General features: G+C 44.1%; 2 protein-coding genes and 1 long non-coding RNA gene across 11 annotated transcripts in view; 2 read left to right on the top strand and 1 right to left on the bottom strand.

Moving 5' to 3' along the window:
• Positions 1-5,001: 5,001 nt before the first annotated feature.
• On the bottom strand, positions 5,002-5,351 carry LOC130516356 (uncharacterized). Its single transcript, XR_008947458.1, has 3 exons — positions 5,292-5,351; positions 5,187-5,214; positions 5,002-5,109 (listed from the first exon to the last, which is right to left on the bottom strand). It is a non-coding gene; the product is annotated as an uncharacterized LOC130516356 (long non-coding RNA).
• A 4,461-nt stretch (positions 5,352-9,812) lies between these two features.
• Positions 9,813-21,090, top strand: part of LOC130516300 (zinc finger protein 512-like) — a 20,983-nt gene continuing 9,705 nt past the window's right edge. For 3 of the 5 annotated variants that reach the window (XM_057017301.1, XM_057017302.1, XM_057017300.1), the window contains exons 1-17: positions 9,813-9,918; positions 10,560-10,692; positions 10,762-10,817; positions 10,903-10,961; positions 11,070-11,634; positions 11,755-11,841; positions 12,174-12,278; positions 12,375-12,499; positions 12,666-12,752; positions 12,829-12,927; positions 12,994-13,161; positions 13,732-13,929; positions 13,998-14,099; positions 14,781-14,843; positions 15,013-15,111; positions 15,194-15,297; positions 15,386-15,615. In XM_057017301.1, coding sequence (XP_056873281.1) covers positions 11,385-11,634; positions 11,755-11,841; positions 12,174-12,278; positions 12,375-12,499; positions 12,666-12,752; positions 12,829-12,927; positions 12,994-13,161; positions 13,732-13,929; positions 13,998-14,099; positions 14,781-14,843; positions 15,013-15,111; positions 15,194-15,297; positions 15,386-15,413 — 1,515 coding nt within the window. In that variant the 5' untranslated portion in view covers positions 9,813-9,918; positions 10,560-10,692; positions 10,762-10,817; positions 10,903-10,961; positions 11,070-11,384 and the 3' untranslated portion in view covers positions 15,414-15,615. Of the gene's footprint in view, positions 9,919-10,559; positions 10,693-10,761; positions 10,818-10,902; positions 10,962-11,069; positions 11,635-11,754; positions 11,842-12,173; positions 12,279-12,374; positions 12,500-12,665; positions 12,753-12,828; positions 12,928-12,993; positions 13,162-13,731; positions 13,930-13,997; positions 14,100-14,640; positions 14,693-14,780; positions 14,844-15,012; positions 15,112-15,193; positions 15,361-15,385; positions 15,616-21,090 lie in introns of those variants that run through there. The other 2 variants (XM_057017304.1, XM_057017303.1) reach the window with 2 other exon arrangements.
• Positions 18,732-21,090, top strand: part of LOC130516294 (zinc finger protein 512-like) — a 5,027-nt gene continuing 2,668 nt past the window's right edge. For 2 of the 5 annotated variants that reach the window (XM_057017285.1, XM_057017284.1), the window contains exons 1-6: positions 18,732-19,046; positions 19,686-19,818; positions 19,888-19,943; positions 20,029-20,087; positions 20,200-20,762; positions 20,883-20,969. In XM_057017285.1, coding sequence (XP_056873265.1) covers positions 19,719-19,818; positions 19,888-19,943; positions 20,029-20,087; positions 20,200-20,762; positions 20,883-20,969 — 865 coding nt within the window. In that variant the 5' untranslated portion in view covers positions 18,732-19,046; positions 19,686-19,718. Of the gene's footprint in view, positions 19,115-19,685; positions 19,819-19,887; positions 19,944-20,028; positions 20,125-20,197; positions 20,763-20,882; positions 20,970-21,090 lie in introns of those variants that run through there. The other 3 variants (XM_057017283.1, XM_057017286.1, XM_057017287.1) reach the window with 3 other exon arrangements.

Here is a 21,090-nt window from a genome sequence, read left to right as displayed (position 1 = left end):
TCAGCTCGATTGTTGCTGATGTATTACTGAAAACCATGTAGTATTGATACAATTCTTCTGATCCTTTATCAGGTTTTCACAGCTCAAAGTTACTTCTTGATGTGCAGTCAGATATTTTCTGTTGGCATCTGTGAAAAAAAGAACAAGAATCTGTTCACAGGTAGAAAATGTCTTTGTTTCTGTTCATTTATTGTTAGACAATTAAAATGCTGCTATTTATTGGGAAGATTTAAATCTGTTTTCATTAGAACTCATTCTCACCTGAATATTGAAGCATGAATGTTAGAAATATAAAAGCATGAATCCATTTGAAGGCGACCATCATGTTATCGTCTCCTTTTCTTCTGGAACTTCTCTTCATTTGACTTCCTTTAGTGCTGAAACTGCAGCAGCTTTCTGTGGTTTCCACAGTGTCGCCTCCCTTTTGAACTGATGTTGAGAATTGTGAAGCTAATTTTCCGAAACAACTGGCAGAAGTTCGATGCATCTAATTTTTGTCCATCTGTGGTCAGCTTTTCATGACATCATTTCACACTTTTGAGAGAAAGAGGAAGTTGAGCGTGGGTAGAGTTAGAGTTGAAATATAATTCGATTTAGTAAATGTGTCTTGTTTTAAGTGATGGTTGTCTTATGCAACCAGACAGAGTCAAGTTTCTTTACTGCTTCCCATGTGAATAGGGTGAAATATCAACATAGTTGCTGATGAAAACATTTAAGGTTTCAACAGATTTGAGTTCCTTCCCCCCCCCAGTTTATTAGATGTATTGAGTTTTGTGATGAATGTGGACAGCAGCGGAGCTGTGAGGAACTACTGAGAACTGTATCATTCCCTCATTCTCAGTATGGGCTCATCTTCATCTCCTGACCTGAACCGTCACGATGAAGCGCAGCTTCTCCTTTTAATCAGTAACAACGTTCTAAGTGACTCAACTGTAGAATCACCACAGGTGCTCCAGCATCAGAGGGGATGTTTGAATATGTAGAGCTAAAACTAGAGGCCTTCAGCCACCCAGAGGAAGGAGATTCTGCAGATAAGAGATTAAAGTGGCCCGGAAAGACCCGACCTACGTATCTGGAGTTCAGTGGAAGGTCAACTATTGTGAGGAGATCCAGCAACACGTTTAACGGAGGAGCACAGGACAATAAAACTTTGTTATCAGGGACCCAAGAAGACAGACAAAGGCCACGTCGGTGATCTACAGTTTATTTACAAAATATTTACACAGTGCACGTGCCATCAATGGTGACGCCAGTGAACAAAGTGCCAAGCCAAACCCAAGGAAGTGCTCCTCGGAACGGTGGTGACCTAAAACAAAAGGAACACAGTCAATCGCAGGAACGCTAATAATCAAAGCTCAGTTTTCCACGAGTACTGTCTGGTGCCGGCTGCTTAAGAGGCCTGCCAAAAGACCAGATTAGCTGCAGGTGTGGAGGCAGCCAGCACAACAGATGAGTCCCCCACGACCCCTAGTGGACAAACAGATCAGACACAGGATCATAACAGAACAGTTATCACAGTCATGAGGAAGAGTTCAGCCAGTCCCATAAACAGCACGATGGAGTCCAGGGCAGAAGCTGAAGGAACTGCTCAGTAAAAGAGACCTCAGTGAAGAAGAAAATCACAAAAACAAGGAGCTTGATGTGTTTTTAGCAACTGCAGCCATGATGAGAGCAGCAAAACCACAGAGACACGTTTAAAAAGGAAACACTGAACAACCTTTAAGTTCTGCTGAGTATCAGATGAGATGGTTCCTGCAGAGGGTGTTGAAGTCACTTTCAATAACTTAGTTATTAACATGAGGCACGAGAAGATTCTCCCCTGATCACCAGCTGATGAAGAACAGGAGTGAAACTGACGCACAGTTCTGGAGCAGGAACCTTCTGTGGCGAACTGCAGACACGAATCTAGAACCCAAAAGCAGATACACACTACTGGCTTGAGTTGGAGCAAGGTTACATTTACGGTACAGTCAAAGATTTTGGAAAAAAATACCAAGAGGCGCAGGCGGCAGAAGAAACAGGATGGAAGAGGAGCAGGCTGGGCGGCATGAACAGACAATGAGGACGATTAGATTAGCTCAGGAACCATGAAACAAACGAGAATCAAACTTCTGGGAGCCAGGCTAGACAGTTGTGAGACAGTTGTGGCTCCAGTTTTAATGAAGGTCTGTGTGCAGCATTTTCCCTTTAATCTACACACATTTAAGGGAAGCTGTGATCTGTTTAGCTAACTGTTAAACAAGTACTAATGAAGTAATCACAACAACAAAAAATACAGCTATAATAGTAACTAAAATCACAAATTTCATCCTCTGTTGAATGGCAACCCTAAAATGAAGTGGAAAAATAGCTAAATTAGAGTTGTTTGATGCAGTACATGGATTAAAGACTGTCAACATCCAAAGAAATGCTGTTGTTTCAATATTTACATCCAGAGTGACTGAATTTATCTAACTAAGGAGTTCATGGCTTACCATAAAGAGTGATGTCCAGAAAGCAGGCAGGAGTACGGAGGACAAAGATTAGTGTGAAACAGAAGCATTTAAGAGGAGACAGTGGCAGGAAATGTGCCATCTTTACCTTATTAGCGTAACCCTGGTAAGATGTGGCGATGAGCCTGATGATCTCCATGTAAGCCGCTTTATTGTGTTTGCTGCTGAGGAGTTTGCCCTCGTTGAAAAGACAGTCCACGGTGAGCAGGAGGTCTGGGAGGCGGTTGCACACCTGCCTCTTGCTGTCAGCTTCAACAGAATTAGGGTCCAGAGTGTGATTCTTAGAGCAGCCTGCAGCCTCTGGTGTTCTCCTTCCCTTTTTAGGCCGGAGGCATGACCCCCCCAGTTCTGAGCTGAATTCCCCCTCCCAGTTAGAGCTGAGTTTTGTCCACTTCCGAAACCTCCTCACTCCAGATTCTGGGTCCCTGTCCTGAACAGATCTGTTCCACCATCCCAGTCAGCTTTAGTTCCGTTTGCTCGGCTCCAGTCTGTTCCGAGTCTTGGGGATTGTTGGCAAATGATTAATGTTATCGTTACGTTATAATGACTGAAGAAGAAGACCGAAGACACGATGAATCAAATCAAGAAGTTCTTTATTATGTGAATACCGGTACTTCCTCACAACCAGGAAATGACGTGTAAATTTGTGAAATGTAGCAATTCCTATTTCTAGAATCGAATAATGTAGATTCAAAAACATCACACAGTTCAAATTCTGGTGATTAAACGTGCACCAGGACACATCCTAAATATCCGTCCTGTCACAGAGATCTGAATTACTACAGCTTCTTGAGGTCTGGTGTCTCTCCTGTGTCCTTTTGTCCTTGAAAGAGGTTTAGATGTTTCCAGACACCACCGGCCGTCTGACCTTTACCAGCCGTGGAATTGACAATGACAATGACAAGAATCACCAACAAAATACCAACAGCGATGACTGCCATCAGTCCCTTATGGTTCACCAGATCTGGATAAAGAAAAGCAGCATGGTGAAGCCTTCAGAGGTCTTTCAGGTATGAGAATCCAGGTGTAAATAATACTCACAGTTAAACGGTCTCATCAACCAGGATGGCTGAAAAGACAAAAATGAGCGTTATTAATGGACTGAGACAACTTCCTGCACAACCTCATCAACATTTTGTGTTTACTTCAGGAATAGGAATGTTGAGACTTTTCTGGATCTGATTCCAGGCAATATCGTTGCGGTTACACCTGAGGAGCCTGCCTTGATAGAACAGGGAGTCGACAGTGAGGCGGACGTTCTAGGGAGCTCCTGTAATCTGCTCTCTACAATCACCAGATCAGGATCAAAGGTGTGATGCATCACCACCAGAATTACTGCTTTATTATCTGGAGACATAGAAAAGACCAGGGTGACTCAGCAAGGTAAGTTTCACTTTCACTTCTGCTTTAACAACTTTGAATCTTCATGTTACATTTAGTTCCATCACATTCACACTTAAGTTGCTACCTGGGAGTCCCTCCAGGGCCTCGTCAATTTCTGTTTTGATTCGGTCTCTGACTGGACAGAAAACCAAATAATAATCTGCATCTTCCTGAATGTTCACTTCAGTGTGTCCAACACGTTCATTTTGGAAACCCATTCCATGTGAGCGTTCTTGTTTCAGAAGCCACGTAGACAAAGAACTTTGTTCCAGATACTGAAGAGAGAAAGGAAGAAGAAGTGTGTTATTGGAAAATCAACCTGAGCAGCTTTGAACTTTCACCTGATGATGGAAATCATGCAGACATGAACCAGTGGGAAACACTTAGTTTAGACTGAGGTGAAATACTGTAAATGTAGTTTTGAATTAAAAGTCAAATGTAAATATAAATAACTTTAAACAAGCAACACAAATATATGTAAAACTGAAATTGGTCCACAAACATCACAATCACTAAATACCAAATTGCTCAAAAGTCTCTATAAACCACCTGACATTTGTCCATGTAGCAGAAAAATCACATTTTCTCCACTCTTATGTTAAACCGTTACCTTTGGCCTTTGACCCGATTACTTTCTTCATGCCTGGAATCATTATATAGTTAATCAGTGTTTAAAAGTTAGTGTGTAACGCTCATTAGAATCAAAGATAGAAGTTAAATATAGGTGACATGAAAACATGTTCTCTTCTCATGAAGTATTCAAATCACAGATACATTTTCAAGTCAAAATGATTCAATTCATGACATTTAGGTGCACTGTTACCCAAACAACAAAGCATGGGTGACAAGTGAAGGCCCTGAAGGCCCTTTTGAACGAGAAGAAGAGGGTCTTCATTACTGGAGACCTTGCTGAGCTCAGCAGAGTACAGAAGGAACTGAAATGCAGTCTGAAGGAGAGTAAGGGTTAGGGTGAGGGTGAGGGTTAGGGTTAGGGTGAGGGTGAGGGTGAGGGTTAGGGTTAGGGTTAGGGTGAGGGTGAGGGTGAGGTGCCATGACCCAGTAGGGTGACAGAGTTACTGTGTACTGGTCCTTTTGTCCTTGAAAGAGTTTGGATGGTCCCGACACACCGGCCGTCTGACCTTTACAGCCGTGGAATTGACAATAACAATGACAAGGATCACCAACACAATAACAACAACGATGCCTGCCATCAGTCCCTTATGGTTCACCAGATCTGAATAAAGAAAAGCAGCATGGTGAAGCCTTCAGAGGTCTTTCAGGTATGAGGATCCAGGTGTAAATAATACTCACAGTCAACCACTGCCTTCGTCGAGGATGGCTGAAATGACAAAAATGAGCGTTATTAATGGACTGAGACAACTTCCTGCACAACCTTCATCTACATTTTGTTTTTACTTCAGGAATAGAAATGTTGACACTTTTCTGGATCTGATCCCAGGCAATATCGTTGCGGTACACCTGAGGAGCCTGCTTGATAGAACAGGGAGTCGACAGTGAGGCGGACGTTTCTAGGGAGCTCCTGTAATCTGCTCTCTACAATCACCAGATCAGGATCAAAGGTGTGATGCATCACCACCAGAATTACTGCTTTATTATCTGGAGACATAGAAAAGACCAGGGTGACTCAGCAAGGTAAGTTTCACTTTCACTTCTGCTTTAACAACTTTGAATCTTCATGTTACATTTAGTTCCATCACATTCACACTTAAGTTGCTACCTGGGAGTCCCTCCAGGGCCTCGTCAATGTCTGTTTTGATTCGGGATTTGACTGGACAGAAAACCAAATAATAATCTGCATCTTCCTGAATGTTCACTTCAGTGTGTCCAACACGTTTCATTTTGGAAACCCATTCCATGTGAGCGTTTTTTGTTTCTGAAGCCACGTAGACAAAGAACTTTGTTCCAGATACTGAAGAGAGAAAGGAAGAAGTGTGTTATTGGAAAATCAACCTGAGCAGCTTTGAACTTTCACCTGATGATGGAAATCATGCAGACATGAACCAGTGGGAAACACTTAGTTTAGACTGAGGTGAAAACTGTAAAGTAGTGTAATGTAAATTTTGAATAAAAGTCAAATGTAAAATAAATAACTTTAAACAAGCAACACAATATATGTAAAACTGAAATTGGTAAACAAACATCACAATCAGTAAAATACCAAATTACTCAAAAGTCTCTATAAACCACCTGACATTTGTCCATGTAGCAGAAAAATCACATTTCCTCCACTCTTATGTTAAACCGTTACCTTTGGCCTTTGACCCGATTATTTTGTTCATGCCTGGAATCATTATATAGTTAATCAGTGTTTAAAAGTTAGTGTAACGCTCATTAGAATCAAAGATAGAAGTTAAATATAGGTGACATGAAAACATGTTCTCTTCTCATGAAGTATTCAAATCACAGATACATTTTCAAGTCAAAATGATTCAATTCATGACATTTAATGCACATCGTTTAAAACCTTATGAGCTGAAAGGGTTTTCTCACCAAGATTCTCCATGTCTCTGTTGGGGGAAAGAAAAGACGCAATCAGCTCAGAAAAGGAACAAAACCAAGAATTTTGAGCTCCCAAAACTACCTGTAAATAATTCACCAGTGAGATTGCTACTGAAAAAGCTTAGACTGGCAAAGAAAATAGGAGCAATGATCAGAGGGCAGGATCCCTGAAACCAAGATTCAAAAACAGAAAGTAAGTTTTCTGCAAGTGACCTCGCCCAAGACGACCAAAGTGAGGTCCGGCAGGGTCTCCTGCCCCCAGTCATGTCTTATTCACACATAAGAATTATCAAATCAATCTTAATAATCTGATTTCTTTCGGATCGAAGTAAATTAATTTAACGCTTACTTTGTTTACGAATGACTTTCTGTACTCACGCAACACGAATCCACGTTTGATCTCTGCAGAGGACCCTTTCACTTTCGTTTTAACGGCTGGAGGCGCGTTCGGCACCACAGAAGAGGAAGAGGAGCGGCCAGCGAATCAGAGGTGACGCGTTGAAACGCGTTTAAAACAGGATAAAGTTAAACAATTACATCTACTGGAAGACAGGCGATGTTTGGATGGCCATGCTATTACCGCCAGGGGAGAAAAACAATCTTAATTTTGTATTTTATGAAAAGAGCTGTAATTCCTGCTACTGCCAGAGGAGGGAGCCAGATATCCCTTTGGTCATTAATCTAAATCTAATAGAAAAATGAAAATAGAGCTGCTGGTTTGAACAAAGGAAACAAATGTTCACACAGTTCACACAATCATGACGTAATCAGGACGATTTATTTGTGTTTAACGTTTTATAGCAAAATCCATCAAACAGTTGATTAAAGTCAACCTTCGACAGTTGTGGCTCCAGTTTTAATGAAGGTTTGTGTGCAGCATTTTCCCTTTAATCTACACACATTTAAGGGAAGCTGTGATCTGTTTAGCTAACTGTTAAACAAGTACTAATGAAGTAAGTATCACAACAACAAAAAATACAGCTATAATAGTAACTAAAATCACAAATTTAATCCTCTGTTGAATGGCAACCCTAAAATGAAGCGGGAAAAATAGCTAAATTAGAGTTGTTTGATGCAGTACATGGATTAAAGACTGTCAACGTCCAAAGAAATGCTGTTGTTTCAATATTTACATCCAGAGTGACTGAATTTATCTGAGTAAGGAGTTCATGGCTTACCATAAAGAGTGATGTCCAGAAAGCAGGCAGGAGTACGGAGGACAAAGATTAGTGTGAAACAGAAGCATTTAAGAGGAGACAGTGGCAGGAAATGTGCCATCTTTACCTTATTAGCGTAACCCTGGTAAGATGTGGCGATGAGCTTGATGATCTCCATGTAAGCCGCTTTATTGTGTTTGCTGCTGAGGAGTTTGCCCTCGTTGAAAAGACAGTCCACGGTGAGCAGGAGGTCTGGGAGGCGGTTGCACACCTGCCTCTTGCTGTCAGCTTCAACAGAATTAGGGTCAAAGGTGTGATGCAGCACCACCAGGATTGTCGGTTTCAAGGCTGGAAGGAAGAAGGAGTTGCAGACGGTCAGGTTTTATTCTGTTCGCAGTCAAGAAAACACACAATGTTCCAAATTGTTGGTTGAAAATCATACAAATAAGAGGAGCAGGACACAAAGAAGGGTTACCTGGAACAGTCTCCAAGGCTACAGAGATGTCAGTCCTAATGTGTGACCTCACAGGACAGAAAACCACGATGTAATCACTTTCTTCTGGAGAGAAAACCTCACTCTGGTTCAGCTGTTTCAGGAGGTCCACAATGTGAAGATGAGCCCCACCAGTGCAGCCCGCCAGGTGGACATAAAACTTTTTCCAAGTCACTAAAAACAGAGAAGGCCGTTTGGCTGGATGTGAGATGCAGCGGTGAGGCTTTGGAAAACACAGATTTTTGCTCATTTTTTATTTCTTCAAGAATACACACCCATCCTAAATGTCACCCACGCCCCCCCCGTGTCTGCTTCAAACTAAAATGTCAGTTTAGTTTTGACAGGAAAATGATTTTATTGAGGAGGTTCAGTTTTCATTGTCATTCGTGTTCTAAAAGCTGATTTATAATATTACAAACATAAAACATTGCATTTATCTTCAGGTGTAATGGAGCTTTATTTTATTCTGTGTATACTTAAAGCATCACAGCTGGTATGTTGTGGGTTTATGAAATGATTTGTGCGCTCACCAGTGGTGTGGTCCATCTGTTTACAGAGAAAAAAAAGATGGAGGCAAATTTAATTAAATGAAGAGATAACATGAACATCAGCCCTAGAACATGGAGTCCCACCCACAACACAGCGGAAACATCCCAAACTAAACAGAAAAACGGGAACGTTTACAGCCTCACACCAACAAGGGTTTCACGTCTTTATTCATCATTTTTACTTACGTTCCTGGATGATAATGTCCTTGAAGTCCTCCTGGCTGATCTGCCACACACTTACCAGAGAAAACAGAGCTCCTTCCTGGATGTGACTGGCCTTTACTTTCCTGTTGATGACATTACAGAGTAAGTGCAATGATGATAAACATGAACACAGATGGAGGATGACAGCAAATTCAACAAAATTTGTGTTTTAAAACTGCCAAGCGATAGACTGTAGAGAAAATAATCTTTCATAAAAAAAACCTTCTTTTATTAAATCTAAAAACCACTCACGTTGATTTTTGGCCCAAGATTACAGGTAAATTCGTAGAAATTAAACATGAAAAACGTGTTCAATAGTGCTGAAATCTGGCCAAAGTTGGATCACTTTAATGAAAATGTTGACCTGCCCGCTGATGCTGTCGACCTCTCACCGGAAGACTGCTCGCGGGAGGACACGCCCACCTGCTGGCTGCTGCTGCCTTCAACGTCTGCTCGTATTCTGACCACTAAATATAATCTTTGCTCTTTTTCTAATGCGACCAAGCCCAAATTACACACGAGGAGAGAGAGACGACTTGTGCTTTATTTGCATCATGAAACATTTCAACACTGCGTCGCATTATTGTGACGTTGCATTATTACGTCGCTTTGCCAGCTACTGACTGATAAACAAGTCTAGCTGCAAAGGGCCCAACCAACGGAAAATGGCAGCTTACATTTCAGGATATTCTAAGTTCACTTTTTAAGAGGTTTCAATTTTCCACCCACAGATGAATATATATCCCTCCATGCACAGATAACCTTACAAAAAATTACGTAATTCCTACCAGTACTCCCTCCATTTCTTGCGCCTCACACTTGTTGAAACCACGTCGGTCATGGAAGAGTAGCCGAATTAACGACAGACCGTTAAGGCAACAGCAGATGCAGCAGGGAGAGTGTTGTATTCTGCTGCACATCAGCCAGAAGCAGCGTGGAGATTCGTCTGCCTCCTATCGACACGAACTTGAACGCCGGAGTGTTCCTAACAGCCGCCCCGGGCCTTCCTGGACGTTAGCTCTCCTAGGGGGTTTCGCTGCCGGAAGGGAAGGCGACAGAGGAGGCCAGACTGAACGACATGGAGGCAGTGGGTGCTTCCAGGGGGAGTGAGCTGTAGGACGGTAGGCTTCGTCGGTCACCACTGTATTTCTCCAACCGCCAGGAAACAATGGAAACCAGGGAGCAGCAGGTTAACTAGCCAACACCAGATTTGTTTAAACTGCAGTGTCCGACTCGTTTTTATGTCTGACGTCATATAAAAAAAACATAAAAATTTGTTCGCTTTCAATGATGGTGGATTCAAGTGTGTGCGCTCCAGCTCGGGAATAACAGTTTTAACGGGGATACTGCAAAAACGAGTACTTCTCTTTTGACTGTTCTATCCTCATCTTGTGTATTCTGTGATTTCCCCACGGATAGATTTGCAGTTAAACGTCCTGCGTGATGGTAATATTTCACACAGTTTTTTCAGGAACCAATCTCTGTGCAGAAGTTATAAAGAAATAACATTGATTCTAAACAGGAACAAAAGTTGAAAATATACATACAGCAGTTCACTTGTGTTTGTTGAAAGTTACTCATGTGGAAATTGTAGATTTTTTTTCCCGTTGTGACAGGAAAACTTAAAAATAACGAGTATGAGACAAATCAAGGGTTGCATGTGTTATATTTATTTTATTTCTGTCAGCTGGTCAGCAGAAGAGCACATCTGTTGCAGCAGAAGAGGTCACGTATGTCGATGTTTTCTGTCCTGTTTTTACAGCCATAGCTTCCACATGGTGTTTGTGCACCTGGAATGGACCCTTCTCACAGCGGGGAGGATATGTCACCATTATATGTGCTCAGAAAGAAGAAATGTGTCAAGTCACAATCTAAAAGTGGTGAACCGTGTCCAGGTAATCAAACCGTTAGTTTTCATACATGTATTTTTTGCCCTTTTTACGTCAATTTAGTTTCTCCTGCAGCTTCTAAACGGATGCCACAGAGAACCTGTGAACTGAATTCAGTTGGATTAGTCAAAGTAAGGATGAACTCGTTCACTGAATATGCTGTTTTGCTGTTGTGAAACTGGCCGGTTAGAGGCATCATCTATTTCTGTCCTGCAGAATGATGAGCCTCAATCCCACGAGCCTCTAAAGATGAAAAGACCTTACGGCAAAAAAAGGTAAGAAACACCCGATGAGCCGCAGATAGACAGGTGAGAAACTTCAAGAAGTCACCTCATAACTTTGAAACAATAATAAAAATAATGGATACATTTTCTCTGAAACAGGTTCAACGATCTTGCCACAGAAGCAGTAGATCACCCCACCAGCAGCTGCTCGGTGAAGTCATCAGGAGGACTTTCTAATGGGACTGACCCTGGGTCAATGGCTCCACCTACTCCGCGGCTCTCTCCAAGACTGAGGGCAAAAAATGTGTGGACTCAGGGTCCAGAGACAAGCAAAAAGCAGCACCTGCCTCAGGGTAAGAACTGTAACATCAGGAAGGACAGGAGGAACCCCGTGGCCACAGGTGGAGATCAAACCCAGGACCAGATGTGGAACTCCGGCAGGGACCGGGTAGGTCACTTCCCTCCAGACCAGACATGGATTCCTGGCAGGAGCCAAGAACAAGACGGAGTGGAAACAGTATGGGGGGTGTGTGTCAGGAACAAGGTCCTGTGGAGGACTGGGTATCTGATGGAGACGAAGGCCACAATCAGGCTTGGGGTGCAGACAGAGATCCAGCAGGGGGTCAGGGCTCCTCGGGGACAGAGCAGGTCTGGGGATCCGGTCAAAACCAGGACCAAACCTGGAGTGAGACCAGCAGAGACCGAGAGCACATATGGAGACCTGGTGGGCTCTTATCAATCACGCATTTCATATTGAAAGACTTCTAGATTAATAAATAGTTTTCAAACTGTATTTTGGTCCAACGCTCATTGAGTGACCTCATTCTCTGTTTGTTCTGTGTAGAGTTGAACATGAAGAAAGTCCAGAGAGGATCTGTGGAGCAGAGCCCCCCTCCTGACTCCTCTTGGCCTCCAGGGGTCAGACAACCTCGTAAGTAAAACCCCTCACTGTTTTGTCCTGATTGCTTTGGTGGTCATCAACCATCCCACCATCATTAGTAGACATGTCATGTGCCTCAAAAACACAGAGAAAACACCTGGATGGCTTTCATCACATCACACACACACACATACACAAACACATGAAAAGAGTCTCACATCCAAGCCATCCAAGAATATATAAATGTGTTGCTGGACAATAAAGTTGACCTGAGCAAAAAAATAAATAAATCTGAATTTACCAGTGTTATTTCTTTTCTTCCTCGCCACATGCTTTTATTTTTTAGATTAAATGACAGGAACTGGATCGGTATGTTATTTCAGGTTTGCATGGAGCCGGTGTTTGTGAAGGGTCCACACTGCATCGGAGCGATGAGCAGAAACCCCCCGTCAGCTCCATCAAAAAGGATCCTCCTACCTACCCTGCAGGTGGAGAGAGGGAACACGTGTTACGACTTCACGAATTCCAAAAATTCCCCCAACATTATCGCTCAAAAAACAACTTTCTCCTTTTTGCTTTTCCAGGAAGTGAGGAGGAGCGCTGGCAAATCCAGATTGTGGCCAAAGGCAGAGTCAGTTGTCCAAAGTGTAAAAGTGTGAGCAGGAAGACGGTTGAAGGTCTGAAGAAGCACATGGAGAACTGCAGACAGGTGAGCCCTGAGCAGCCAAACACTACAGAGAATCAGAGCTTGAGCCGCTAACACAAACATCAGCCCACATTTATTCAAATAAGGCCTTTTTAGGGAGGCCTTTTAAAGAATTGGTGATTTAATTAGTTGGTGATTAAGTTTGTCTTTTATTTAACCTGATGTGCAGCAACCTTTTACCTGCCAGCACTGTGGGAAGCAGCTGAAGTCGTCCACAGGGATGAAGTATCACATCATGGCCGACCACAGCCACCTGGTAACGACCGTCAGACCTCCAGACCTCTTCTATTTCACTCTTTCTCTCCTAATAGTTTCATTAAAACTGGTTTTAGCCCTTGTCAAATGACGCCAAGGACCTGGACGATCGTGTGATCAAAGAGAAACTACGCAAAATCCTGAAGAGACTCGGAAAGTTAAAATGCTCCAAAGAGGTAAACTAGCTGTTTGTGGTGAGATGCATCAGGATGAGGAGCTCCAACCTTCAACTTTTCTGTCAGGGCTGCAACGCGGCATTCAGCAGCATCATGGGATACGTGTACCACATGAGGAAGTGTGGGAAGCAGGAGTCTGAGCTGGAGAAGCTGCTGCTCAACTGCTCCCACTGTGGGAAACCCTACAAGTCCAAAGCGGGTCTGGAGTATCACCTGAGATCGGAGCACGCTCCTGTGAGTCACAGCACCCAACGCCACTTGTGCTCTCAGGCACATGCAAATAGCTTCAAGACCAGGTCAGCGACGTCACAATGGGATTTTCACCTTCAGTTACAAAGATCTGACTACTTATGAGCAGTAGTTCAGTGATTCCTGTAAACGGAATAATAATAAGTCAGCGCTCTGCAGGACTCTGCTTATTTCCAAATGTATGTAATCCAAATAAATTCTGTAGGAGGTATGGCAGGAGGTATGAGGACTGAAGGTCCAAGAAGTGCATGAAAGATAAGTAATAATATAGTGTGAGAATTCCAATTTAAATGACATCAACTCGGGTTTCTGTCATTACTTGCACCACTTCTACCACCATTTACAATTAAAACAGCAATAGAAGTGGTGTTATAAATGGTAATTGCCGTAAAATGATAGTGAAATACGTGATGCCAGTAACCAAATATCCTTTTTATATGATAGTATTTACCTAATCAACACAACATTAAAAAAACAGTGAATATAAAGTAACAAATGAGAATGATATAATAATGTATGGATGCTATTTTCTCCTTCCACCCAACACCTTCACAGATGCCGCTGAAGAGCGATGAAGATGAGGCCCAGAATGCTCAGAGTGAGGCCAACCCGGAGAGGACGGCCAGTGGTCGGGTGCAGCGAGCCTCGGCCCAGGTGGCCAACTTTCACCTGGCTGAGATCGCCAACAATGAGCTGCCCAAAGACTGGCCCAAGAGGAAGTTTCAGTCGGACCTGGTGCCTGATGATAAAAAGGTGAGGACATCTGGAAGGACAGACGCGGGACATTCTGTTGTGCTCGTTCACGTTTTTATGTCTCGTAGTTGAAGTACGCCCGGCCGGGCCTGCCCGCCTTCAGCCAAGATGTGCTGAGGAAGTGGAAGAATGAGGTGAAGCTGCGGAGGAAGGTCAAATGTCCCAACCAGGTAGAAGATGCTTCATCTTAAACTCAAAAGGGCCATAAAAAATGTATAAATGCATTAATGGAAGAACAGTGACAGAAAATTAAAGCTGCTGACCCACTTCAGGGGTTTAGGAAGTGGGAAAGAGAGGGAGCAGGTATTCACTGAAGTCCCCTGAGCTGCCTGCAGGCTCCAGTCTGGCCTGGGAGCTCTGCTGTACAGAAATGTGCACAGTACATCCACCTTTTATCCACCTTTCATTTATCTCTGATGTGAATGAAGAACACTTGAATTGCTGGGTCCCGTGTCTGAATTGTGATTAATCAGATTGATCCACAGACACCCTCAAAATAATCTGCCTAAAACGTTCTATTATAATCTGGCAGTCTAAAAACAGTCATTGTTAGGAAGAAGAAACACATGTTTTCATGATGACATCGCACAAAATCTCTGGAGGGTTCTTTTTACTGGACTTGATAAGTCTGCCAACATGAGCTGGACCACAGACCGATGCAGAGAATCAACAGTGATCAGTTATTGATCACATGTTCCCAACATTTGACAGTGGAACTGCAGATTAATGTGTGCCGTTAATGGAACAAAAAGACCTATTTATGGTCAGTTTATAATCTTCTGGATATTCTAAAAATGTCTTCTTTTGGGGTTATTTCCTTCTGTAACTGAAGCTGCTGGTAACTGTTGCAGGGTTGTTGCTCCACCTACACCAGTGTGTCGGGGCTGAAGGCTCATCTGGGACTGTGTACGAAGGTACGTCGGCATCTTTCTTTAACTCTGAAACATCCCTGAGTGACCCTGGTCTGTGGACAGAAGCAGGAACTGCCTGGTGTAGATCTGGGACGCTTGAAGATTGTTCACACGTCTGATGAATAATTTTTGTGGCTGACATTCCGAGTGATGGTATTTCCTGTGATCTCAGGGTGAATTTGAGGCAGGAAAGTACAGGTGTCTGATCTGCAATAAAGAGTTCAACTCTGAAAGTGGAGTCAAATACCACATCAACTCTATCCACTCGGAGGTATCGGATGTTCTGCTCTGCTCGCCGTCCTGTGATGCACGGCAGGTTTTTCTCCTAACATTTGCATTTCTGCCCTATGCAGGACTGGTTTGTGACGAACAAAAAAGCCTTCAAGAAGTTTGAGAAGTTCCTTAAGAACCAGTCCAGGGATTTTGTGCATAATGTGGCCAAGCAGGGGTTGGACCGGTACCACCACAGTCACCTTCAGCATCACCACTGTCCACCACTGAGACAACTTCCTGCACAATCTTCATCAACATTTTGTGTACTTCAGGAATAGGAATGTTGAAAGTTGGATCTGATCCCAGGCAATATCGTTGCGGTTACACCTGAGGAGCCTGCCTTGATGGAACAGGGAGTCGACAGTGAGGCGGACGTTTCTAGGGAGCTCCTGTAATCTGCTCTCTACAATCACCAGATCAGGATCAAAGGTGTGATGCATCACCACCAGAATTACTGCTTTATTATCTGGAGACATAGAAAAGACCAGGGTGACTCAGCAAGGTAAGTTTCACTTTCACTTCTGCTTTAACAACCCGCTGATACAGGCCGTCCGCTCCCTGTACGATCGGTGCCAGAGTTTGGTCCGCATTCCTGGCAGTAAGTCGAACTCGTTTCCGGTGAGGGTTGGTCTCCGCCAGGGCTGCCCTTTGTCACCGATTCTGTTCATAATTTTTATGGACAGAATTTCTAGGTGCAGTCATGGTGTTGAGGGGATCCGGTTTGGTGACCTCAGGATCGGGTCTCTGCTTTTTGCGGATGATGTGGTCCTGTTGGCGTCATCGGCCCGTGACCTCCAATTATCACTGGATCGGTTCGCCGCCGCATGTGAAGCGGCTAGGATGAGAATCAGCACCTCCAAATCCGAGGCCATGGTTCTCGACCGGAAAAAGGTGGAGTGCCTTCTCCGGGTCAAGGAGGAGATCCTGACCCAAGTGGAGGAGTTTAAGTACCTCGGGGTCTTGTTCACGAGTGAGGGAAGAATGGAGCGGGAGATCGACAGGCGGATCGGTGCGGCATCCGCAGTAATGCGGACTCTGCACCGGTCCGTTGTGGTGAAGAGAAGATCGATTTACCGGTCGATCTTCGTTCCTACCCTCACCTATGGTCATGAGCTTTGGGTAATGACCGAAAGAACAAGATCACGGGTACAAGCGGCTGAAATGAGCTTCCTCCATAGGGTGGCTGGGCTCTCCCTTAGAGATAGGGTGAGAAGTTCTGCCATCCGGGAGGAGCTCAGAGTAGAGCCGCTGCTCCTCCGCGTTGAGAGGAGCCAGATGAGGTGGCTTGGGCATCTAGTTAGGATGCCCCCTGGACGCCTCCCTGGTGAGGTGTTCAGGGCATGTCCCTCCGGTAGGAGACCCCCGGGAAGACCCAGGACACGCTGGAGAGACTCTGTCTCTCGACTGGTCTGGGAACGCCTGGGGATCCCTCCGGATGAGCTGGAGGAGGTAGCTGGGGAGAGGGAAGTCTGGGCTTCTCTCCTTAGGCTGCTGCCCCCGCGACCCGACCCCGGATAAGCGGTAGAGAATGGATGGATGGATGGGTGACTGAATTTATCTGAGTAAGGAGTTCATGGCTTACCATAAAGAGTGATGTCCAGAAAGCAGGCAGGAGTACGGAGGACAAAGATTAGTGTGAAACAGAAGCATTTAAGAGGAGACAGTGGCAGGAAATGTGCCATCTTTACCTTATTAGCGTAACCCTGGTAAGATGTGGCGATGAGCTTGATGATCTCCATGTAAGCCGCTTTATTGTGTTTGCTGCTGAGGAGTTTGCCCTCGTTGAAAAGACAGTCCACGGTGAGCAGGAGGTCTGGGAGGCGGTTGCACACCTGCCTCTTGCTGTCAGCTTCAACAGAATCAGGGTCAAAGGTGTGATGCAGCACCACCAGGATTGTCGGTTTCAAGGCTGGAAGGAAGAAGGAGTTGCAGACGGTCAGGTTTTATTCTCTTCGCAGTCAAGAAAACACACAATGTTCCAAATTGTTGGTTGAAAATCATACAAATAAGAGGAGCAGGACACAAAGAAGGGTTACCTGGAACAGTCTCCAAGGCTACAGAGATGTCAGTCCTAATGTGTGACCTCACAGGACAGAAAACCACGATGTAATCACTTTCTTCTGGAGAGAAAACCTCACTCTGGTTCAGCTGTTTCAGGAGGTCCACAATGTGAAGATGAGCCCCACCAGTGCAGCCCGCCAGGTGGACATAAAACTTTTTCCAAGTCACTAAAAACAGAGAAGGCCGTTTGGCTGGATGTGAGAGATGCAGCGGTGAGGCTTTGGAAAACACAGATTTTTGCTCATTTTGTTGATTATTTTCTTCAAGAATACACACCCATCCTAAATGTCACCCACGCCCCCCCGTGTCTGCTTCAAACTAAAATGTCAGTTTAGTTTTGACAGGAAAATGATTTTATTGAGGAGGTTCAGTTTTCATTGTCATTCGTGTTCTAAAAGCTGATTTATAATATTACAAACATAAAACATTGCATTTATCTTCAGGTGTAATGGAGCTTTATTTTATTCTGTGTATACTTAAAGCATCACAGCTGGTATGTTGTGGGTTTATGAAATGATTTGTGCGCTCACCAGTGGTGTGGTCCATCTGTTTACAGACAAAAAAAAAGATGGAGGCAAATTTAATTAAATGAAGAGATAACATGAACATCAGCCCTAGAACATGGAGTCCCACCCACAACACAGCAGAAACATCCCAAACTAAACAGAAAAACGGGAACGTTTACAGCCTCACACCAACAAGGGTTTCACGTCTTTATTCATCATTTTTACTTACGTTCCTGGATGATAATGTCCTTGAAGTCCTCCTGGCTGATCTGCCACACACTTACCAGAGAAAACAGAGCTCCTTCCTGGATGTGACTGGCCTTTACTTTCCTGTTGATGACATTACAGAGTAAGTGCAATGATGATAAACATGAACACAGATGGAGGATGACAGCATAAAATTCAACAAAATTTGTGTTTTAAAACTGCCAAGCGATAGACTGTAGAGAAAATAATCTTTAAAAAACCTTCTTTTATTAAATCTAAAAACCACTCACGTTGATTTTTGGCCCAAGATTACAGGTAAATTCGTAGAAATTAAACATGAAAAACGTGTTCAATAGTGCTGAAATCTGGCCAAAGTTGGATCACTTTAATGAAAATGTTGACCTGCCCGCTGATGCTGTCGACCTCTCACCGGAAGACTGCTCGCGGGAGGACACGCCCACCTGCTGGCTGCTGCTGCCTTCAACGTCTGCTCGTATTCCTGACCACTAAATATAATCTTTGCTCTTTTTCTAATGCGACCAAGCCCAAATTACACACGAGGAGAGACGACTTGTGCTTTATTTGCATCATGAAACATTTCAACACTGCGTCGCATTATTGTGACGTTGCATTATTACGTCGCTTTGCCAGCTACTGACTGATAAACAAGTCTAGCTGCAAAGGGCCCAACCAACGGAAAATGGCAGCTTACATTTCAGGATATTCTAAGTTCACTTTTTAAGAGGTTTCAATTTTCCACCCACAGATGAATATATATCCCTCCCCATGCACAGATAACCTTACAAAAAATTACGTAATTCCTACCAGTACTCCCTCCATTTCTTGCGCCTCACACTTGTTGAAACCACGTCGGTCATGGAAGAGTAGCCGAATTAACGACAGACCGTTAAGGCAACAGCAGATGCAGCAGGGAGAGTGTTGTATTCTGCTGCACATCAGCCAGAAGCAGCGTGGAGATTCGTCTGCCTCCTATCGACACGAACTTGAACGCCGGAGTGTTCCTAACAGCCGCCCCGGGCCTTCCTGGACGTTAGCCTCTCCTAGGGGGTTTCGCTGCCGGAAGGGAAGGCGACAGAGGAGGCCAGACTGAACGACATGGAGGCAGTGGGTGCTTCCAGGGGGAGTGAGCTGTAGGACGGTAGGCTTCGTCGGTCACCACTGTATTTCTCCAACCGCCAGGAAACAATGGAAACCAGGGAGCAGCAGGTTAACTAGCCAACACCAGATTTGTTTAAACTGCAGTGTCCGACTCGTTTTTATGTCTGACGTCATAAAAAAAACATAAAAATTTGTTCGCTTTCAATGATGGTGGATTCAAGTGTGTGCGCTCCAGCTCGGGAATAACAGTTTTAATGGGGATACTGCAAAAACGAGTACTTCTCTTTTGACTGTTCTATCCTCATCTTGTGTATTCTGTGATTTCCCCACGGATAGATTTGCAGTTAAACGTCCTGCGTGATGGTAATATTTCACACAGTTTTTTCAGGAACCAATCTCTGTGCAGAAGTTATAAAGAAATAACATTGATTCTAAACAGGAACAAAAGTTGAAAATATACATACAGCAGTTCACTTGTGTTTGTTGAAAGTTACTCATGTGGAAATTGTAGATTTTTTTTCCCGTTGTGACAGGAAAACTTAAAAATAACGAGTATGAGACAAATCAAGGGTTGCATGTGTTATATTTATTTTATTTCTGTCAGCTGGTCAGCAGAAGAGCACATCTGTTGCAGCAGAAGAGGTCACGTATGTCGATGTTTTCTGTCCTGTTTTTACAGCCATAGCTTCCACATGGTGTTTGTGCACCTGGAATGGACCCTTCTCACAGCGGGGAGGATATGTCACCATTATATGTGCTCAGAAAGAAGAAATGTGTCAAGTCACAATCTAAAAGTGGTGAACCGTGTCCAGGTAATCAAACCGTTAGTTTTCATACATGTATTTTTTGCCCTTTTTACGTCAATTTAGTTTCTCCTGCAGCTTCTAAACGGATGCCACAGAGAACCTGTGAACTGAATTCAGTTGGATTAGTCAAAGTAAGGATGAACTCGTTCACTGAATATGCTGTTTTGCTGTTGTGAAACTGGCCGGTTAGAGGCATCATCTATTTCTGTCCTGCAGAATGATGAGCCTCAATCCCACGAGCCTCTAAAGATGAAAAGACCTTACGGCAAAAAAAGGTAAGAAACACCGATGAGCCGCAGATAGACTGTTCAGGTGAGAAACTTCAAGAAGTCACCTCATAACTTTGAAACAATAATAAAAATAATGGATACATTTTCTCTGAAACAGGTTCAACGATCTTGCCACAGAAGCAGTAGATCACCCCACCAGCAGCTGCTCGGTGAAGTCATCAGGAGGACTTTCTAATGGGACTGACCCTGGGTCAATGGCTCCACCTACTCCGCGGCTCTCTCCAAGACTGAGGGCAAAAAATGTGTGGACTCAGGGTCCAGAGACAAGCAAAAAGCAGCACCTGCCTCAGGGTAAGAACTGTAACATCAGGAAGGACAGGAGGAACCCCGTGGCCACAGGTGGAGATCAAACCCAGGACCAGATGTGGAACTCCGGCAGGGACCGGGTAGGTCACTTCCCTCCAGACCAGACATGGATTCCTGGCAGGAGCCAAGAACAAGACGGAGTGGAAACAGTATGGGTGGTGTGTCAGGAACAAGGTCCTGTGGAGGACTGGGTATCTGATGGAGACGAAGGCCACAATCAGGCTTGGGGTGCAGACAGAGATCCAGCAGGGGGTCAGGGCTCCTCGGGGACAGAGCAGGTCTGGGGATCCGGTCAAAACCAGGACCAAACCTGGAGTGAGACCAGCAGAGACCGAGAGCACATATGGAGACCTGGTGGGCTCTTATCAATCACGCATTTCATATTGAAAGACTTCTAGATTAATAAATAGTTTTCAAACTGTATTTTGGTCCAACGCTCATTGAGTGACCTCATTCTCTGTTTGTTCTGTGTAGAGTTGAACATGAAGAAAGTCCAGAGAGGATCTGTGGAGCAGAGCCCCCCTCCTGACTCCTCTTGGCCTCCAGGGGTCAGACAACCTCGTAAGTAAAACCCCTCACTGTTTTGTCCTGATTGCTTTGGTGGTCATCAACCATCCCACCATCATTAGTAGACATGTCATGTGCCTCAAAAACACAGAAAACACCTGGATGGCTTTCATCA

This window comes from Takifugu flavidus, chromosome 19, assembly GCF_003711565.1.
Source record: "Takifugu flavidus isolate HTHZ2018 chromosome 19, ASM371156v2, whole genome shotgun sequence".
In the NCBI taxonomy this organism is placed as follows: Eukaryota; Metazoa; Chordata; class Actinopteri; order Tetraodontiformes; family Tetraodontidae; genus Takifugu; species Takifugu flavidus.
Note: the sequence above shows the minus strand (reverse complement) of the source record. Positions and strands in the feature narration are given on the sequence as shown.